At 38.6% G+C, this 22982-nt stretch overlaps 1 protein-coding gene across 1 annotated transcript in view; it reads left to right on the forward strand.

The window, feature by feature from the left end:
• LOC126094702 (rhodanese domain-containing protein CG4456-like) overlaps positions 1–4232 on the forward strand; it is a 227051-nt gene extending 222819 nt beyond the window's left edge. Inside the window, exon 3 of the mRNA XM_049909233.1 lies at positions 4125–4232. Within this exon, the coding sequence (XP_049765190.1) occupies positions 4125–4182 (58 nt within the window). The 3' untranslated portion in view covers positions 4183–4232. The remainder of the gene's footprint in view (positions 1–4124) is intronic.
• Positions 4233–22982: the final 18750 nt, after the last annotated feature.

Genomic DNA, 22982 nt, shown 5'->3' on the forward strand with positions numbered 1-22982 from the left:
TTAATTAGTCTGGTAGATATACTGCCTAGTCGCTCAGTATTTTTTGGTGTTAATTAGTGTATTATTTTTATTAATTTAGGTTCATTTGTTGGGAGAAGGAACAAACTTTTTGTCTCATGAGGAGAACTTTGTATGCATTTTGTATCAGGAAAGCTTTTGATTTATTAATTTGTCATCTACCTCAATATAACTTTGATTTAAAGTATCACTGACCTCTTTGGGGTTCCTGATTTCTTTCCCATTCTTCTTCATAGTTATGTTCTCACTCCCCCCCCCCCCCCTCCCCAATGAACCATGGACCTTGCCGTTGGTGGGGAGGCTTGTGTGCCTCAGCAATACAGATAGCCGTACTATAGGTGCAGCCACAACGGAGGGGTATCTTTTGAGAGGCCAGACAAACGTGTGGTTCCTGAAGAGGGGCAGCAGCACTAGGGGTAATGCAGCAGTAGGTTTAATAATGAATAAAAAAATAGGAGTGTGGGTAACCTCCTACCAACAGCATAGTGAACGCATTATTGTGGCTAAGATAGACACGAAGCCCATGCCTACTACAGTAGTACAAGTTTATATGCCAACTAGCTCTGCAGATGATGAAGAAATTGATGAAATGTATGATGAGATAAAAGAAATTATTCAGGTAGTGAAGGGAGACGAAAATTTAATAGTCATGGGTGACTGGAATTCGAGAGTAGGAAAAGGGAAAGAAGGAAACATAGTGGGTGAATATGGATTGTGGGGAGAGAAATGAAAGAGGAAGCCGTCTGGTAGAATTTTGCACAGAGCATAACTTAATCATAGCTAACACTTGGTTCAAGAATCATAAAAGAAGGTTGTATACATGGAAGAATCCTGGAGATACTAGAAGGTATCAGATAGATTATATAATGGTAAGACAGAGATTTAGGAACCAGGTTTTAAATTGTAAGACATTTCCAGGGGCAGATGTGGACTCGGACCACAATCTATTGGTTATTAACTGTAGATTAAAACTGAAGAAACTGCAAAAAGGTGGGAATTTAAGGAGATGGGGATAAACTGACTAAACACGAGGTTGTACATAGTTTCAGGGAGAGCATAAGGGAACAATTGACAGAAAATGGGGGAAAGAAATACAGTAGAAGAAGAATGGGTAGCTCTGAGGGATGAAGTAGTGAAGGCAGCAGAGGATCAAGTAGGTAGAAAGACGAGGGCTAGTAGAAAGCCTTGGGTAACAGAAGATATATTGAATTTAATTGACGAAAGGAGAAAATATAAAAATGCAGTAAATGAAGCAGGCAAAAGGGAATACAAACGTCTCAAAAATGAGATCGACACAAAGTGCAAAATGACTAAGCAGCGATGGCTAGAGGACAAATGTAAGGATGTAGAGGCTTATCTCACTAGGGGTAAGATAGATACTGCCTACAGGAAAATTAAAGAGACCTTTGGAGAAAGGAGAGCCACTTGTATGAATATCAAGAGCTCAAATGGAAACCCAGTTCTAAGCAAAGAAGGGAAAGCAGAAAGGTGGAAGGAGTATATAGAGGGTCTATACAAGGGTGATGTACTTGAGGACAATATTATGTAAATGGAAGAGGATGTAGATGAAGATGAAATGGGAGATACGATACTGCGTGAAGAGTTTGACAGAGCACTGAAAGACCTGAGTCGAAACAAGGCCCCGGGAGTAGACAACATTCCATTAGAACTACTGACGGCCTTGGGAGAGCCAGTCCTGACAAAACTCTACCATCTGGTGAGCAAGATGTATGAGACAGGCAAAATACCCTCAGACTTCAAGAAGAATATAATAATTCCAATCCCAAAGAAAGCAGGTGTTGATAGATGTGAAAATTACCGATCTATCAGTTTAATAAGTCACAGCTGCAAAATACTAACGTGAATTCTTTACAGACAAATGGAAAAACTGGTAGAAGCCGGCCTCAGCGAAGATCAGTTTGGATTTCGCAGGAATGTTGGAACACGTAAGGCAATACTGACCCTACGACTTATCTTAGAAGAAAGATGAAGGAAAGGCAAACCTACATTTCTAGCATTTGTAGACGTAGAGAAAGCTTTTGACAATGTTGACTGGAATACTCTCTTTCAAATTCTAAAGGTGGCAGGGGTAAAATACAGAGAGCGAAAGGCTATTTACAATTTGTACAGAAACCAGATGGCAGTTATAACAGTCGAGGGGCATGAAAGGGAAGCAGTGGTTGCGAAGGGAGTGAGACAGGGTTGTACCCTCTCCATGATGTTATTCAATCTGTATATTGAGCAAGCAGTAAAGGAAACAAAAGAAAAATTTGGACCATGGAGAAGAAATAAAAACTTTGAGGTTTGCCGATGACATTGTAATTCTGTCACAGACAGCAAAGGACTTGGAAGAGCAGTTGAACGGAATGGACAGTGTCTTGAAAGGATATAAGATGAACATCAACAAAAGCAATACGAGGATAATGGAATGTAGTCAAATTAAGTCGGGTGATGCTGAGGGAATTAGATTAGGATATGAGACACTTAAAGTAGTAAAGGAGTTTTGCTATTTGGGGAGCAAAATAACTGATGATGGTCGAAGTAGAGAGGATATAAAATGTAGACTGGCAATGGCAAGGAAAGCGTTTCTGAAGAAGAGAAATTTGTTAACATCGAGTATAGATTTAAGTGTGAGGAAGTCGTTTCTAAAAGTATTTGTATGGAGTGTAGCCATGTATGGAAGAGAAACATGGACGATAAATAGTTTGGACAAGAAGAGAATAGAAGCTTTTGAAATGTGGTGCTACAGAAGAATGCTGAAGATTAGGTGGGTAGATCACATAACTAATGAGGAGGTATTGAATAGAATTGGGGAGAAGAGGTGTTTGTGGCACAACTTGACAAGAAGAAGGGACCGGTTGGTAGGACATGTTCTGAGGCATCAAGGGATCACAAATTTAGCATTGGAGGGCAGCGTGGAGGGTAAAAATCGTAGAGGGAGACCAAGAGATGAATACACTAAGCAGATTCAGAAGGATGTAGGTTGCAGTAAGTACTGGGAGATGAAGCTTGCACAGGATAGAGTAGCATGGAGAGCTGCATCAAACCAGTCTCAGGACTGAAGACAACAACAACAACAACATATGGATCCAGTTATGTAATAATTTTTTGTCACGTATCATCCCATTGTCTTCAAAAGATATATCCAGTGAAATTATTCTGGGGCAAATGAAAAGATCTTAACTTGTCAGCAAAAGGCAGTGTTTTGGAAATAAAAAAATCACTCACAGTACTTTTTTATGTAATTATCTTTTAGAACAGTGTTCTTTGACTAATGTTTTTGGCGTGAATAAATGCTCTCTTTGAAGTGAAATTCTGTAAATTTTGTCGGATATAATCAATTATTGCATCAAGTGCAAAATCTTATATCATTTTTATAGTTATATTGGTAAGATAATAAATTTAATTATATTCCTCTTTCCCTCTCTGGCTATCCTGATTCAGGTTTCCCAAGATTTCTCTAACTCACTCATGGCAAATTCCAGGATGCTTCCTCTGAAATCCTTCCCCATCCTTGAAACAATCCGAGCTTGTGCTTCTTTCTGAAGACCTCGATGTTGATGGGATGTTATACCCTACTCTTCTTTCATTTTCTTTTCCTTGACTCTCACCATCAGAACAGGTGGGTCTCTCTAAACATGGGGCCTGAGTGAGCTGCCCCTCCTTTCCAATATTCTGCAACCTATCCCTTTTACCTCCATGATTAACAAACAATTCTGAAAACGAAGTATAGCTTTTTCCAGTGTTAAATGTGTCTATTGGCAGTACATGGGCTTTCACCTAATGAAGGTAAGTAAGAGCATTCTATTTCTGTGTAGATTTACAAATAATATAATATTTGAGTCTTAAGTAGTTTGATGTCACTGTGGATCTGTATCAATTGACATAGGCAAATAACTATATATTAAAACCACTTACAATAAGTTACCTCAACCTGCAAATATATTGTTGTAACTGACTTTTCACTCTGTTGCTCTGAAAGGTAAAATTTTCTTCAATTTGACTTTCAGCAATATTCAGTATTGTAAAGTTATTGATCTAAGCTAATTATAACAAACTGCGGAATATCTTCTGTAATTTCACATCTGTGATTCTAATTCTTCTAGTGCCCGCATGTTTGATGGAAGCTTCAGTGATTTGGCGAAGCAGATTACAGATATGTGATTGAAGCATGCTGGATTTTAAATGACTGCAGCAAAGAAGTTTATTAACAGACATTTTTCAAATAACATTATCTACTGGAAAATTTGCCATGCATACTAATATACAAATATATAATCACAATACGTATGTCTTTCATTTGTAGCATTTTGTATGTCTATAGTTTAGTTATTTACTTGTGTCTATGATGTATGTTTTGTGGGGGTGTGGGGAAGGGGGGGGGGGTGGCTGGAGGTTCTTTGCTCTGCTTGATACTCAGTTTTATCACGAAATTCATCTGTAGTAAAGAAGTTATCAAGAAGGTACAATTTTAATCAATCATTACAAATAAAACAGTAGATACAAAATAGAGAAAGTACAGTAGTGGATCTATGCAAATGGTGTCCAACAGTCATTTTAATTTCTCTACACTGAAAATTACTTGAACAATATAATATGGCCTTTCCTCAAATTCATTGTCAGCCAGGCTTGTATTATAAATGAACTGTCTGGCCTAATAGCAGAAAATTTAAGGGCAGGAGCCACCATCATGAGTGGTAAAATACCAGTGATTACAGGTGTCAGAGCACCACCTTTTTTAGGATACGAAGGACAGCAAGAAATAAAGTTTTTGAGAGGTTAGGTTTGAAAGAAACATTCAGTTTGACAAAGAAACCAAACAGCTTAATTCTGACATATTGCATCGTCACAAATACGTTCATTAAAAATTTTTCAATAATGAGCAGAAATTTTATTTCCACATAGTTTTATCTCAGTTATTGTGAAATGCCAGCTGTCTCCATTGCATCAAAATAGTCAAAGACTAAGAAGTAAAATTAATAAACGTCCCACTTTCAATGATGAATTATTCATCAAACTAAGTTGACACGAAATGAAATGATCGTGTGGCATTTTTGGCTGGGAGGCCCCATTCGGGGAAGTTCGGCCGCCAAGTGCAAGACTTATATCAGTTGACGCCACATAGGGCAATTTGTGTGCCAGTGATGAGGATGAAATGATGATGATACAACACAACAACCAGTCCACAAGTGGAGAAAATCTCCAACCTGGCTGGGAATCGAACCCGGGCCCGTTGCATGGGAGGCAAGCACGTTACCACTCAGCTAAGCAGGCAGACTGAGTTGACATAATCTGCCTCTTTTAACATCTTGTGACCACTGGCTAAGTGTTATAAGATTTAGGTTAGAATCACACTTCTGTAGATCAGAAATGGAGAAAGGAGAAGTTATTATATTCATCAGGAATTGTCATAAATTGAAGAACATAGACATTCATGAATTTTGCCTAGAGAAACATACATAATTGTGCAATAAAAGTAGAATTTCACAATAAATCCTTCCTAGCACTAAGTATATATCGAGCACCTGCAGGTAATTTTAATCCATTTGTAAATAACCCTAGAACATTAGTGTCCTATTTAACAGGGAAAAAACCACCCACCAAAGAAATAGGGGTTACTGGTCATTTTAATGTAGATTTTTCTTAAAAACTCTTCCAGTAAGAATATATTACAGTCAGTAACACTATCAGTCAATTTAATTTCTACTGTAATCTTTCCAACTAGTATGGCTAATTACTCAAAAATGGCCACTGATAAAATCTTTATAGAAATATCTAATGAAAAAAAATTAGCTCACCAGACAAAAACTAACTTACCCCTAAGAAATCATTACAAGCATTCTGTTAGACAGCGTAATTCCTCCCCTAGAGTTGGTAACCACCTGCACTCAGGAAGTGAGTGCACAAGGTTGTGCAGGTACGTTGGATCCAGGTTAAGCCATTTTCTGAGGTTTTGATTGTGAAATTCCATTACATTGTGGGAATGTTGATGTCAGTGTTTTACTCACTGTTACAACATGTCCTACAGATTTTCTGTGGGATTTAAATCAAGTGATTTTTCAGGCTAATCAAGATGTAATAGGGTACAGGAGTGTTCAGAACACCAATCACTTATTCTTCCAGCCTAATAAACATTGCTGTTGTCACCTTTGTGCACCTGTGTGAGCAATAATATCTTGTGCAGTGACTGACATCAAATGCTCATTGCATGCAGTTGCTATCCCAATGGTCTCTCCCTTATAGATTGGGATGGACCTTCATTCAATGCCTGCAGTAATTTCTGTCAGGTTTGGAAGCAATTTTGATTAACAAGCTGTGAAATGTGTCTCCGGCCCCTCTCAATCGGGATCTTTTTCTGACCACAATTCTGATAGTGTATTTTGTGGCCAGGTCTGTTACACCACTTTCATACTCACATGGCCATCAATCAGTAGGGTGTAACCTCCCCCTTACTTACTGACCTTAATGACAGTGAAAAATTAAACAGCGTGCACCTAATGGAAATTTGGGAAAAGCAATCGTCACCGAAGTTAATCTGTCGGTAAAGAGGGAGGAAAGGGTTACCGTATTTACTCGAATCCAAGCCGCACTTTTTTTCCGGTTTTCGTAATCCAAAAAACCGCCTGCGGCTTAAAATCGAGTGCAAAGCAAGCGGAAGTTATGAAAAATGTTGGTACGTGCGGCCACAACTAACTTCTGCCGTCGAATATATGTAGCGCTACGCAGGCATGCTTTGTAGACACAAAGATAAATACTGGCGCCAAAACCTCTGCGTCAGTAAATAAATTAAAAAAAAAAAGTGGAAGACGAGCTTTTTTTCTCCGCCACGAGTTTCGACCACTGCATTTTCATACATTATCCAACGAAGTAAATACAAATTCCGTATTGTTCATCTTCGAATGTAGCACAATTTCAGTGTACTACGAAAATCTGACTGGCAAGACTGTTTGGGATGTCTGTCAATATGGCCAACTCTACGTTCTGAATTTTTTCCTATCTGTGAGAAGAGATGGTTGCTAATAGGAACCTGATGAAATTTGAATCACATACAGTATTCTCTTCACCATAAGAATAATACGAATATAAACATTTTGCCATGTATTCTTTCGTGTTAGCTGCTATCTCATTAAAACTCTGTCTGCCTAATAAACTACGAAACTAGAGTGAGACAACAGCAAACGCGGAAGAATATACGTATCGTGTCATGTTTATATTCGTATTATCCTTATGCTTAACAGTGATGCAGTCAGAAATGAAGCACGGCAAGTGACTAGATTTTTATATCTAGGATGTCTAATTTCTGTGCAGAATTTGATGTAATAAAGAAGCGGCCGCAAAGATTTTCAAACGGAGAAAAATTTTCGCCTAACTCTCGTTCAGAACAGGTTCTATCATACGCAGTCTATTATTTTATTCTTGTTGATCGTTATCAAAGAAATCAGCAGTGTAAGTAACAACAAATAGCAGTCTCTTGCCATTGTTTCGCTAATGAGACGATTCCTCTCTTTTTTTTTTTTAATTGTACGCGGCAGTAGCGCGCACAAAAGCAAGCCATGCCGCGAGCCGCGACAGGCCGTAAAGATGCGCTATCAGAATGCGACAAACAATGCATGACACAGTGCAGTAATGCATTTTCAGCTTAAGAGCGACGCAAACACCTATAACAAAGAAAATGGCATTTATCAGATCAAAGCAAAATAAGCAATCGATTCAAACCAGACGAAGCACGTGAAAAAGGAAGGGTACCCGTATAAATACGGACGGAGCGCCTGACGCATAGCAATGGCTATGTGGTAAAGCTAAACTGCTAAGCTTACGACTCGAACCAAACTACTGTAGCTGTATCGTCATTCATTCGACCTAAATTGTGTCTCATATTACAATGGACCAACTTTGTTTCGATTTGGAGGTGCGGCGTAAAACTTTTCTCTCCCCTTGAATTTCGAGTCTCAAATTTCAGGTGTGGCTTGGATTCGGGAAATTTTTTTTTTCCTTTATTTCGAGTCTCATTTTTCAGGTGCGGCTTAGATTCGAGTGCGGCTTAGATTCGAGTAAATACGGTACATCTAAATGAAAGGAAAAATGCAAATGAAACTGGTGGAAATAAATCTTGAAAAAGGGTAAAGTTAATAAAGAAAGTAAATGTGCGGTCGTTACGTTAACAATTAACTAGCGGTAATAGATATTTGGGGGAAATTACAGTCGCCAGTCCTATGGACTGAAAAAGAAAGGTTATTACACATATAATTAGCACTAAAAGCGTGGCAACTGAAGGTTGACACGTGTTGTGTGAAAACTGAAAGTTTGTCAGAAGTAATAAATTTCACTACACTCTGACTTAATTTAGCAAAAAAATTAATAAAACCGGAAAACTGAAAGTTAATTTAGTGACTGAAATTAATAGTGAAATTTGTTTCTGAAGCACTACGAAATTCAGTAAAATAAGGTTAGTCTTGGGCTACCTCAACAATCATTTCAAAAGCTACTTGAATCTACGCAATTTAGAAATAAGAGATTTAACTTTGAACTTGAATTAAATTATTCTGAACAATTAACAATAGTAAAATTTAGTACGTACCAAGCTGAGCTGCAGTCACTATTCGTACGAACCTTTTACCGTAAGTCACATCACTCCTCCCTTGCCCCTGCCTCTCTGCACAGTTGCCATCCCTACCGACAAACAACGCCTCCTCTGACTCTTCCTTCATCAATTCGTCACTCTGACCGCGAATTGTACTTATTTCATTCACGTGAGCCGTCACATCTGACCGATATTCTTTTCCTACTTCATTTCCCTTAATAATTCCTCCCTGCTCTCTCTTCTCTGTTTGTATCCCTGCATTATACTTCGCAAAGTTTCGTTTATGTAACTGCTCTTCAGGCGAACGACGCACTATCCTACTATAGTACTGCCTACTCCGATCTTCCCTATATTTGGGCCATTTCTTTCTTTCCGCGCGCGTTAGGCCCTTGACCTGCGCGGTATTTAGTTTTCCTGATTTTGATAATGCATCCTGTTTCCCTGATAGTGTCCTCTCCCTCGCTGAGAGTTACCTTCTTGACCTCTTCCTCTCATCATGTTAATTTGCGGTTCATTCCTACCACCTTTTACTATTCCATTCTGATTTCTGAAACCTCGAAACTCTCTAGTTTCACGCCACCTATCTTCATTCTCGATTTTTTCTAAAAATTCATCGAATGTTCGATGAGTGCCTCCTACATAACGCTTTGAATCGTCAGGTAGCTTTTACCACAACTCCCACACTATCTCCGATTCTGATCTACGATCTTTAAGATACTCCAAACGCTTGAACCATCCTTCACAGTATTCTTTCATGAGCCCACGCCCATGTTCTGGCATTCTGGCGACAACGAATTCTCTCCACAACCTATCTCTCTGTTGTGTGCTCCAGAATTCCTCAAGGAACTTTTCTTTGAAGTCTGTAAACTTCAAATTGTCGATATCCAAATTCAATCCCCAACGTTTAGCATGACCTGCTAAAGCGTCTATTACTAAATTAATTTTTTCTTTATCCGACATGTCTGTTGGTAAGACACGTTCACAATTTTTTATAAAATCCATCGGATGCCATCCACCTTGTTTCTTTTGAGGATCGTATTTTTCCTCCCTACTCAGTATTTCCGATTTTTGCATTACCAATGGGATACCACTACAGTTAAGAAACGTCTGATTCTGAACTTGCTGACTTAATAATTTTATCTCATTACGCAGTGTATTTTCCTGCTCCTGCACACATGCATCAAAACTCAACATGGTATTGCGCAGTGTTTCAATATCAGCCGCCGTTTCTTTAACAATCTTTCTTTAGAACTGGTACTATCACCTGTAATTTACTTTCAATTATCGGTTCTAATTTTTCACTAACCAAAGGTTCCACTGATTTCTCTATTCTCTGAATTTCGGTATCAAATCTTTTCTCTATTTCTGTGACTTTTCTCTGAACATTTGTTATTTCAGCCCTAATGCTATTTACTGATTTGTTTACCTCTGTGATACGTTGGCGTATTCAAAATATCTAAATTGGCTTTTATTTTACCAGATAGGTTTTCATCCAATTGGGATATATGACTAGCCATTTCTGCTTTCAAACTAGCATTCCCTTCTTGAATTTGCGCCATCATCCTATTTAACAAACTTGTTAATTCCATATCCTCTCCCTTGTGACTTGCATCCACAGATACATTGGGTTCACTTTTCACTACCTTTGGTTTCACTTCCCGTTCCTCCTGTCTTATGGGTGTGGATTCATCTATAAGATTTTCCAACCCTACAACAGTATCTATGGTCCCTAATTCTGGGTCTGACCTTGTAATGTTTTCGTCTTGCTTGTTACTATTCGACTCCATCTTATGCTGCTGTATTTTGTGCCTAATAGAAATGTTTATTAAACCAAGTATTACTTGTTTAACTCCTACTATTGGACTTTCTTTTGCTGCTTTGCAGGTTGTCGTCTTGAACTTACCAATTGTGGTATATTTGTCTACAACAGAATTTTAAATTTAAAATTTTCTTGAAACTACAAGTTTATATAACACACTTTTATTGCAGCCATTATTCTACAAACTTGGTTAGTCCTGTCACGGTCGCCACATGCGACCGAACCGCTGTATCTTTCCATCAGTAAATGGGGTATGTTCTCCACTGACTCGGTTGTTTTAACCCCCTCCACTGACAGAATGACCCACTTCCCAATTCCGTATGTATAAAACCAATACGGACTTGTAGCTGTCACGCCTTTGCGCTTACTGCTACGTATTTTAACTGTAAATAGCTCAGTCCCAATGGTAAGAGGCAGTAGTGAATTCACGTAGTTAATATTTGAATCCAGCACAGCTGCCACAAGCTCAGCTCACTTTTACTCCACTCCTACCCTCGCCATTGCACCACATTAACTAGGTGCTACGTGGACCTTGCTAAATTCACTTGCGTATACATTTTTGACCGTTACTCGCCAGTATTTACCTAATGAATAGTACACTCCTAACCGGACTATTTCCCTAAGAGCTGTGATGATTGAACGGGTTCGATCCACGGCCTACAGTGCCCTACAGTTCACACGGTAACACTGCCTACCTGACCCACTTAACTTGGTAGTGAGCTTATGTATCCAATCACCACTGCTAGCAGCAGTGGATAATCCTATCAGCACGACGAGAGCAGCAGACTTACCGTCGAATCCTCCTGAAAATACTTATAACTACGGTCGCCAGCTCTGAAGGAGCAAAAGAATAAATCAATTTTTGGGCTCGTTTCAAAGTGAAATGGCTTGAGTTGAATTTAAACTTAATTCTGAATATTACTATTTCTGATCATTCTAGATGATTCTACAAAGCAAATACTCTCTCAATTTCTGTGAGGTGGCTTGGTAATTACTACCAAGACAGGTTATGCAACTTCGGTTAACAAAATTCTATCCTTCAACTTATTTAATGATTTTGGATATTACTCTTTGGACTATTGATACAGAATCAGTTAAGTGACTTTACTTGAAAGGTAGCTCAGAAAAATTTAAGTAACTGTAAATAGGCGACTCATTCTGGTGTGACCATTGCTCTTTTCAACATTTTTATACGCTAAAGTATTCTACAACCAAAAGAATTGTAAATGAAAGAGGCGATGGTGGCCTCAGTCTGATTTCACTATACTATGTTTGAGGTTACTACACTTTACAATGAACAACATGCGTCGTAATTTTACTCATTACTATATTCTGTCCTCTGCACTTGCATAAAAGAAAACTGGTATTCTCCTTTTACATGTATACAAAGTTTGACTTAACAATTGCAAGCAGTCTTGCCTTGGCTAGACGTGTCGGTGCTGGTGGTGAGATGCCGGTGGCTAACACAGCTCTTCACGCCTCATGCCCTTAATGGCGGCTGGAACTACGAGCTGTAGCACTCGTATAAGCTACTGCACGTCCGCCATAACATCTGGGCGCAGGAACTCTTACAATCAGCCCCAGTGGCATAGAGGCGGCTTCAACAACCATTCGTCGCGTTTTACTCCAAAAACGGCGACGATATTCGCCTCTTCTCTGTTGCACAATCACTTTTGCGTGAGCACAGTTACGCACGTCCGATCACGTCAACACTCCCCAGGCCATTCCTTGTTCAGTCCCTGTGTCTCCAGCTACCCCTAGCTACGCTCGTATCACCAAGAGTGGGGGCGTTCCCCTACCACCTTTTTACCGAAATCATTTAGTATTTAAGAATATTTATATTTACTACCCTGGAGTCCATACCAGTCATAATAATTTACTACTAGTGTTTTACAACATTAAATTATACAGTAATAACTTATAATTACCAAGAAAAAGAATACATTTGACTCTGAGAGCTTAGTGCATTGTCTGACAGCGCTAATTCCCAGTTTCGCCAGTGCATCAGGGTGCACTCCCTGGCAGTCTCACACAAGCGCGCCCGTTTCAGACGCGCGGGCTCCAAATTACTGTCAGCCCACCATCATTTCAGTTCCGTTACACATGCCCCACTTCTTATTGAAGTATCTTACAGTGATAATTCAATAAGAAGTCTCTCCTATAATGAATCTGAAATGTTCGATAAGCTTTTTACCAAGGGTTTTCCCTTTCTTACTGATACACCTCGATACTTATATTACATATTTAAAATGAAACACCAATTCTTTCTCTCTTTCCTGCTAAATATTACATAAATGTTCTTTTATCTCAGGCAAGTAAAACACACGTTATGCGCCTATTACTTTGTAGCCCGTCCTTTTCACTTTACCTCCTCACTTTTCTACCTCTTCCACAACACTTATTTACACATCTATTAAGGCTTTCTTAGAAGCTCAGTCTTTCCCAGTCCATTTAGTCTCTACTTAAACTAGAAGTTTCATTAGAATACTGCAATATATTTTAGTGAGCATTTACCTTTCACATAGAACAAAAGAAACACAACTATTTACATATTGGTTTACTTTAATATTTATTTATATATTTATTTTCAATCTGGTAGAATTCGTGGTTCATACCTTTTGAGATCCACTATGTTTCTTACTCCCAGGCGTTTGCCTGTTAATGGGTACTCTAAATAATAAGCATTCACATTGGGTATGGACACTATTTTAAATGGTCCATTATATATATATTTAAATTTGCTGATCTTGTTATTAATTTCACTTGACTTTTCATGTGTTTTTACAAGAACGAGATCACCTATTTTGAATTTGGGATTCCTTACTTTTTCGTCGTTACGATGAATTCTCACATCTGCTTGTTTTCTCATCTTGTCTTTTACTAAGTTCTTTTTACTATCATAATCTAATTCAACTCTATTTGGAAATTCTAGTAGGTCTTCTACTAGACTTTTACTCCTTGTCTTTTTCAGGATTTCTTCTGGAGTAAATCCAGTGCTCTCGTTTGTTAATGAATTCATGATTTCTTCGAATTCACTCACATACATGCCCCACTTCTTGTGGTTACTATGGCAGTACGTCCTAAATAACCGACCTATCTCACGCATATATCTTTCTGCTGGATTGCTTGATGGGTGATAAGCTGAGATATGTACCACTTCTACCTGTTTCTCAGTTATCCCATCCTTCCACATTTTTGAGCAAAACTGAACACCATTATCTGATAGTATTCTCTTTGGCTTCCCTACTTTCACAAAATAATCACACACCATTTTATCATACACAGCTCTGGCAGTAGCTTTTCTCAAGGGATAAAGCTTTATATACTTTGAGAAAAGTTCAACTGCTACAAATATGTACACAAAACCCCCCATGGTTTTCGGTAATGGTCCACAGATATCTACTGCTACTATTTCTAATACTTCATCAGGTTTTATTGATTGCATGGGCCCTTGATTAGTTGCATTTGTTACTTTCGCCTTTTGGCATAGATCACAAGATCTTATCCTCTGTGCTACCCTTCGTGCCATGTTGTTAAAGGTAATGCATTCATCTAACTTATCGGTACACTTCTGTGCACCACAATGGCCATATGCCAAGTGAACATAATCTATCAGCACTTCAGTGTGTTGTTCCGGCCAACATACTCTCCACTTCCCTGGATTATTTAATCTTTGAAGATACAGTACACCTTTATGTATTTTATATGAAGCCCTTATGTTAGTTGCGTCCGGACTGTCAAACTTGACCTTTACCGACTTGAGTGCATCATCATCACTTTGATATCTTCGCATATTCCGACATATTTCCCTAATTTTTTCTCTTCCTTCCGCTTTTTTGAAGTAATTCACCTCAAAAACATCTTCCCTATTCTTTACACTTTCTAGTGTCTCACATCCTTCCGGTAATCTCGACAAAGCATCCGGTACTGCATGTTCTTTCCCTTTAACATACTTGATCTCTGTGTCAAATTGTTGTAAAAACAGCGCCCATCTGGTCAACCTGTTATGTAACAATCTGCAGTCCTTCAAAAATATTAAAGCTTTGTGGTCTGTATGGACCACAGTCTTATGTCCCCATAAGAAAAGTTGAAATTTCCTAAAACCCCATACTATAGCTAAAGCCTCCTTCTCTGAAACTGTATAGTTTCTTTCGTACTTAGACATGGTTCTACTCGCAAATGCTATTTGTCTATGAGTTTTTTCCCCATCTATCATTACCTCCTGAAATATGGATACTCCCAATCCATAATCTGAACTATCTGTTGCCATGTGGAATGGTTCACACAGGTCAGGGTGCCATAACTTTATGTTTTTAGCCAAATTGTCTTTTAGCCGGTTGAATGCTGTTTCACATTCCTCAGTCCATATATACACACTGTTCTTCTTAAGTAGGTTGTTCAGATGTGGGCTATTGAACACTTGATCATCCACATACTTACGATAAAAGGAACAAAGTCCTATAAACGACTTTAGTTGTTTTTTATTCTTGGGAGCCGGACAGTTTCTTATTGCTTTGACTTTGTTGGGATCCTTTTCAATTCCCTCTGGTGTTACTATGTGCCCTAAAAACTTGATTTCTTTCTTCACAAACTCGCATTTTTTCAGGTTCAGGGTCATTCCTCCTTTAATTAAAGCTTTGAACACCCTGTCGCATAACTCCATGTGCTCTTCCCATGTCCTTGTAGCAATTAACAAATCATCTACATAAACCGTGATTAGCGAACTAAGTTCACCCCCTAAAATTTTGTCTAAAGCCCGAATGAACACTGAAACAGAAGTATTTAGGCCAAATGGTACCACTGTGTAATGGTAGCATTTGCCATTGAATAAAAATGCCGTGTACTTCCTAGACTCCTCACTTAATGGGATTTGCCAGTATCCTGCCGTTAGGTCTAAACTAGTCATATACTTTACACCATTAAACTTCTGCAATAAATTATCTATGTTCTCTGGACGATCCAACTCCCTCTTCACTACTTTATTCAGAGTACGAGCATCTATCACTATTCGTACACTTCCATCCTTCTTACCTACTATCACCAATGGGTTATTATATGGGCTAGAACTCCGTTCAATGACCCCACATGAAACCATTTTATCTATTTCTTTTTGAACTGCTTCTTTCTTAGACAAGGGTACATTATATGGTGGTTTAAAGAAAGGTTCATGCTCCTCTACCTCCATGCAGTACTCATAATTTATCACTCGTCCCGGTTTGTCCGAAAATACCTCCTGATTTTCTTTCAGAATTTGCCATAGATCCTCCCTTTGGGCATCAGATAGTCCTTCCGTTTTATCCACTACATTTCGAAGGAGTGTCTCCTTATTTCCATCTTCAACTATCTGCCTCACCAGAAACCAATCGAATTTTTGACCTATTCCTGAATCATGATCATCTCTAAATTCTACCCATCTCAGCTGGTTCTCTTCCATTACTCTAGATGATTCAAATGGTATTTCTAATACCGCACTATCAACTTTACAAACTATTATCCCTTTGTCACAATCTATAATTACTTTTTGTTTTATTAACCAGTCAATGCCTAAAATGATCTCGGCACTGAGCTCTGGAACTACTAAAAATGCATTAGAAAATAGCTTGTTTTTTATCTTAAATTCCATCATCACTTGATGTTTAACAGGTTTACTACATTTCCCTGTCGCCCCTATCACTTTAAGACCTGTTACTGGCATCATGACTACTCCTCGTTGCTCTTTGATCATCTCAAAAAATGCGTGCGAAATAGCACTTATTTGAGCACCCGTATCCAACAATACATATAAATCGTACCCACATACATTAATAGGTAGGATTGTTTGCATCCTATTGTCCTCTTTCATACTTTCTTTATCTTCCCATAATAAATCCTTTTCCACCGCCAAGTCTTGCCATATTATTTTTCCGGTTTTTATACTGACCATTCCATCCGGAGGTTTCTTTCTCCTTTTCATCCTAAATTCTTTCACCACTTTTTCCAATAGTCCTTCGTCTAGGCTCTTTAATGCCATCGCGTTCTCATTCGAATCTGTCATGCCTGAACTCTCGGTTGCGGAATCGGAAACTTCCTCTATTTCTTTTTCTCCCTGGATGCTTTCTGATGATTCTGACGATAATTCCTCCTCCTTAGAAATATGACCTTCTTCGGGTTCAAATAATTCTCGCAAATTATAATCCATTTCAATACTTTCCCTTTGTTGGATAGTGCATTCGCCACTCTTACTTTCATTATTTTCCCCTACTAATGGAATTCCAGTCTCACTCAACTCATTTGCTTCAGTACTACAGGGATCACAACACTCTTTCTCTTGGTTAGATACACTTTCTCTAATTTCTTTAAAAGAATCTTCATCACAGTCATGTACTCTTGCTGTCACTAGGTACACATCATAATCGGTATGGCTCTCTAACACTGTCATATTCGGGTCCAAATTAATCACTTGAGTGGAAGATCTTTCTAATTGTGCTGGCTGGCTTTTGAGCTGATGTATATATTCTGCATACGAGGCAATTTCTGAATCGGCATGCGTCTCTGCACTATGCCCCTTTTTCTTATCCACCCTTTCCTCTTTAATTACTTCTCGATGCGATTCGTCGACTATTCGTACGAACCTTTTACCATAAGTCACATCACTCCTCCCTTGCCCCTGCCTCTCTGCACAGTTGCCATCCCTACCGACAAACAACGCCTCCTCTGACTCTTCCTTCATCAATTCGTCACTCTGACCGCGAATTGTACTTATTTCATTCACGTGAGCCGTCACATCTGACCGATATTCTTTTCCTACTTCATTTCCCTTAATAATTCCTCCCTGCTCTCTCTTCTCTGTTTGTATCCCTGCATTATACTTCGCAAAGTTTCGTTTATGTAACTGCTCTTCAGGCGAACGACGCACTATCCTACTATAGTACTGCCTACTCCGATCTTCCCTATATTTGGGCCATTTCTTTCTTTCCGCGCGCGTTAGGCCCTTGACCTGCGCGGTATTTAGTTTTCCTGATTTTGATAATGCATCCTGTTTCCCTGATAGTGTCCTCTCCCTCGCTGAGAGTTACCTTCTTGACCTCTTCCTCTCATCATGTTAATTTGCGGTTCATTCCTACCACCTTTTACTATTCCATTCTGATTTCTGAAACCTCGAAACTCTCTAGTTTCACGCCACCTATCTTCATTCTCGATTTTTTCTAAAAATTCATCGAATGTTCGATGAGTGCCTCCTACATAACGCTTTGAATCGTCAGGTAGCTTTTACCACAACTCCCACACTATCTCCGATTCTGATCTACGATCTTTAAGATACTCCAAACGCTTGAACCATCCTTCACAGTATTCTTTCATGAGCCCACGCCCATGTTCTGGCATTCTGGCGACAACGAATTCTCTCCACAACCTATCTCTCTGTTGTGTGCTCCAGAATTCCTCAAGGAACTTTTCTTTGAAGTCTGTAAACTTCAAATTGTCGATATCCAAATTCAATCCCCAACGTTTAGCATGACCTGCTAAAGCGTCTATTACTAAATTAATTTTTTCTTTATCCGACATGTCTGTTGGTAAGACACGTTCACAATTTTTTATAAAATCCATCGGATGCCATCCACCTTGTTTCTTTTGAGGATCGTATTTTTCCTCCCTACTCAGTATTTCCGATTTTTGCATTACCAATGGGATACCACTACAGTTAAGAAACGTCTGATTCTGAACTTGCTGACTTAATAATTTTATCTCATTACGCAGTGTATTTTCCTGCTCCTGCACACATGCATCAAAACTCAACATGGTATTGCGCAGTGTTTCAATATCAGCCGCCGTTTCTTTAACAATCTTTCTTTAGAACTGGTACTATCACCTGTAATTTACTTTCAATTATCGGTTCTAATTTTTCACTAACCAAAGGTTCCACTGATTTCTCTATTCTCTGAATTTCGGTATCAAATCTTTTCTCTATTTCTGTGACTTTTCTCTGAACATTTGTTATTTCAGCCCTAATGCTATTTACTGATTTGTTTACCTCTGTGATACGTTGGCGTATTCAAAATATCTAAATTGGCTTTTATTTTACCAGATAGGTTTTCATCCAATTGGGATATATGACTAGCCATTTCTGCTTTCAAACTAGCATTCCCTTCTTGAATTTGCGCCATCATCCTATTTAACAAACTTGTTAATTCCATATCCTCTCCCTTGTGACTTGCATCCACAGATACATTGGGTTCACTTTTCACTACCTTTGGTTTCACTTCCCGTTCCTCCTGTCTTATGGGTGTGGATTCATCTATAAGATTTTCCAACCCTACAACAGTATCTATGGTCCCTAATTCTGGGTCTGACCTTGTAATGTTTTCGTCTTGCTTGTTACTATTCGACTCCATCTTATGCTGCTGTATTTTGTGCCTAATAGAAATGTTTATTAAACCAAGTATTACTTGTTTAACTCCTACTATTGGACTTTCTTTTGCTGCTTTGCAGGTTGTCGTCTTGAACTTACCAATTGTGGTATATTTGTCTACAACAGAATTTTAAATTTAAAATTTTCTTGAAACTACAAGTTTATATAACACACTTTTATTGCAGCCATTATTCTACAAACTTGGTTAGTCCTGTCACGGTCGCCACATGCGACCGAACCGCTGTATCTTTCCATCAGTAAATGGGGTATGTTCTCCACTGACTCGGTTGTTTTAACCCCCTCCACTGACAGAATGACCCACTTCCCAATTCCGTATGTATAAAACCAATACGGACTTGTAGCTGTCACGCCTTTGCGCTTACTGCTACGTATTTTAACTGTAAATAGCTCAGTCCCAATGGTAAGAGGCAGTAGTGAATTCACGTAGTTAATATTTGAATCCAGCACAGCTGCCACAAGCTCAGCTCACTTTTACTCCACTCCTACCCTCGCCATTGCACCACATTAACTAGGTGCTACGTGGACCTTGCTAAATTCACTTGCGTATACATTTTTGACCGTTACTCGCCAGTATTTACCTAATGAATAGTACACTCCTAACCGGACTATTTCCCTAAGAGCTGTGATGATTGAACGGGTTCGATCCACGGCCTACAGTGCCCTACAGTTCACACGGTAACACTGCCTACCTGACCCACTTAACTTGGTAGTGAGCTTATGTATCCAATCACCACTGCTAGCAGCAGTGGATAATCCTATCAGCACGACAAGAGCAGCAGACTTACCGTCGAATCCTCCTGAAAATACTTATAACTACGGTCGCCAGCTCTGAAGGAGCAAAAGAATAAATCAATTTTTGGGCTCGTTTCAAAGTGAAATGGCTTGAGTTGAATTTAAACTTAATTCTGAATATTACTATTTCTGATCATTCTAGATGATTCTACAAAGCAAATACTCTCTCAATTTCTGTGAGGTGGCTTGGTAATTACTACCAAGACAGGTTATGCAACTTCGGTTAACAAAATTCTATCCTTCAACTTATTTAATGATTTTGGATATTACTCTTTGGACCATTGATACAGAATCAGTTAAGTGACTTTACTTGAAAGGTTGCTCAGAAAAATTTAAGTAACTGTAAATAGGCGACTCATTTTGGTGTGACCATTGCTCTTTTCAACATTCTTATACGCTAAAGTATTCTACAACCAAAAGAATTGTAAATGAAAGAGGCGATGGTGGCCTCAGTCTGATTTCACTATACTATGTTTGAGGTTACTACACTTTACAATGAACAACATGCGTCGTAATTTTACTCATTACTATATTCTGTCCTCTGCACTTGCATAAAAGAAAACTGGTATTCTCCTTTTACATGTATACAAAGTTCGACTTAACAATTGCAAGCAGTCTTGCCTTGGCTAGACGTGTCGGTGCTGGTGGTGAGATGCCGGTGGCTAACGTAGCTCTTCACGCCTCATGCCCTTAATGGCGGCTGGAACTACGAGCTGTAGCACTCGTATAAGCTACTGCACGTCCGCCATAACATCTGGGCGCAGGAACTCTTACAATCAGCCCCAGTGGCATAGAGGCGGCTTCAACAACCATTCGTCGCGTTTTTCTCCAAAAACGGCGACGATATTCGCCTCTTCTCTGTTGCACAATCACTTTTGCGTGAGCACAGTTACGCACGTCCGATCACGTCAACACTCCCCAGGCCATTCCTTGTTCAGTCCCTGTGTCTCCAGCTACCCCTAGCTACGCTCGTATCACCAAGAGTGGGGGCGTTCCCCTACCACCTTTTTACCGAAATCATTTAGTATTTAAGAATATTTATATTTACTACCCTGGAGTCCATACCAGTCATAATAATTTACTACTAGCGTTTTACAACATTAAATTATACAGTAATAACTTATAATTACCAAGAAAAAGAATACATTTGACTCTGAGAGCTTAGTGCATTGTCTGACAGCGCTAATTCCCAGTTTCGCCAATAGATGGCATCAGGGTGCACTCCCTGGCAGTCTCACACAAGCGCGCCCGTTTCAGACGCGCGGGCTCCAAATTACTGTCAGCCCACCATCATTTCAGTTCCGTTACAAGGTCAACAAATTACCTTGGTTGCCGAAGCTTTTAACTACAGGTATAATTCGGAAAATGAAGTGTGGAAAACAGTGAAGGCGCCTCTTGAAAAAAAGTAGACATCGTTTGCTTAGGGGTATCTCTACTGACAACATAAATTACAACTGAGCTATTAAAGTATTACCTACTTATAAACGGAAAAATTGTTATTCTTCTTTATCTGAAGTGATGCATTACTGATCTGCATATATGCTGAGACTGTAATTGCAACATGCACTTACCAATTTGGCTCTCTCTTTGATCAGAAATTTGAATGTCATGATTTTATTAACGCCTGTACATGACACGGTGTATTTTAACTGAGTGATAAGGTTTTTGACATTGCTTCAGTCTTTGATACATGACAAGAAATACATTTAAATGAGATAAACACAAAGGCCAACGTTAAGGCTCCTCTTAAATGCATAACTTGTATCATTTGGAAGTTAAGTGTAGTAATAATATTATACTGGACTGATCCATGATGATATAGGAAGTGAAGGAACTTGTTGAAAATAACATCGATCACAGTTGTTAATTTTAAGGTTGGGGTGTCTTAAAACTGTAATTTTCCAGTCTGACACCCAAACAGTAACTGGTACCATGGTTTTATTTTAAAATTGAATTCAAAATATGTCAGTGAGCAAAATTAATTACACTATGAATTACAACCATGGAATTTTATTTCTGTTAATCTTGGTTCCAGTCTTTGACATGGTGTCTATCACTGGACTGACTGGTTGTCATGCTACGGCCCAAGCAAAAAACAAACCTGAAAGCGAAAGCTGCAGAAGCTGGCCAGACAGGCACCCCAATGGCTGCTACAATCTGTGTGAGACAAGGGTGACATATTGCAAATTTAGTGTAAAATGTTCCATATTGTCTGAATTTGTCCTATACTGACAGGACATTCCAGTCCAGTCGATTTTCTTATCTGCAAAAGTACACTAGCCAATACCAGTGGTACAAAGGTAGTGCCAAATTACAAACTATCCAGTAACAACAGAAGTATTGCTGGACAATGTACAGTAAATAATATGTAATAACTTGAGACATTCAGAATTGGTCTGAAGAAATAGAACAGTATTTGGAAAGAGAATAACATTTTGAAAATAACAAATGACACAAGTAGAGTTTTCAGTTCTTATGAAAGCACGCTTAATTAATTAGTTTATTTATTTTTCCCTCCTCTCTCTTCTCCATTCTCAAGGGAAAAATGTGATAACATAAAAGTGCAAGAAAGTTATGTACAATGTTGGAAATGATGAAAAAGAAAATCTCACTATGCTTTTAACAGCATATGCTGCTGTAAAGCTTGCTCCTCCTAAGAACATGATTTTTTCTGGTACAGACGTCTGATACAACAATTCCACAGCAAAATTTACTTTCAATAGGTGTGGTAGCAGTGCACTCCCATAGGATAACAATATTATGTCCTCCAGGAATCACATTGGGTACACCACTTACAGCATAAACTGTACAGCAACTACAATGTTTTGTGAGCAAGTAATACCAGTCAGTATCTTTAATTTTAACATAAATCTTGACTCCCATAATTACCTGCTTATATGTGTGTTTGTACTACAGGTTATTGGAAAAGCAAATACTTATTGAATAGGTCTTCACACTTTTAATACTTAGCTGAAATTCTGAAAAAAGTAAATTATTTTATTACTATATCACCTCTAAGGTAAATTAAGAGGTACTGACTGGTTTCTTTGAACATTTAATACAAGCCTTCTTTTTACCTGCTATTGATAAAGAGCCATTCCAAGTTCTGTACACAACAATCTCTCACATTTTTCATGAGGTTTGTTATTCTGTACACCAATATTTCTTCTTCTAAATGGTAAATATCGCATTCAGATATTGTTGGTATTAAAGGTAATTCATGAAATAAATTATATTTAAACCAGAAAATTAAAGGTTCCACATGGCACATGAAAAGTACCTCGTTACACACATGTATGTACAGATTCCAAAATGTCTGTGAATTTGAGTTACAAACTTTTTTAAATATAAATATGAAGATCACA

The sequence above is a fragment of the Schistocerca cancellata genome, chromosome 1 (genome assembly GCF_023864275.1).
Source record: "Schistocerca cancellata isolate TAMUIC-IGC-003103 chromosome 1, iqSchCanc2.1, whole genome shotgun sequence".
Taxonomy (NCBI): domain Eukaryota; kingdom Metazoa; phylum Arthropoda; class Insecta; order Orthoptera; family Acrididae; genus Schistocerca; species Schistocerca cancellata.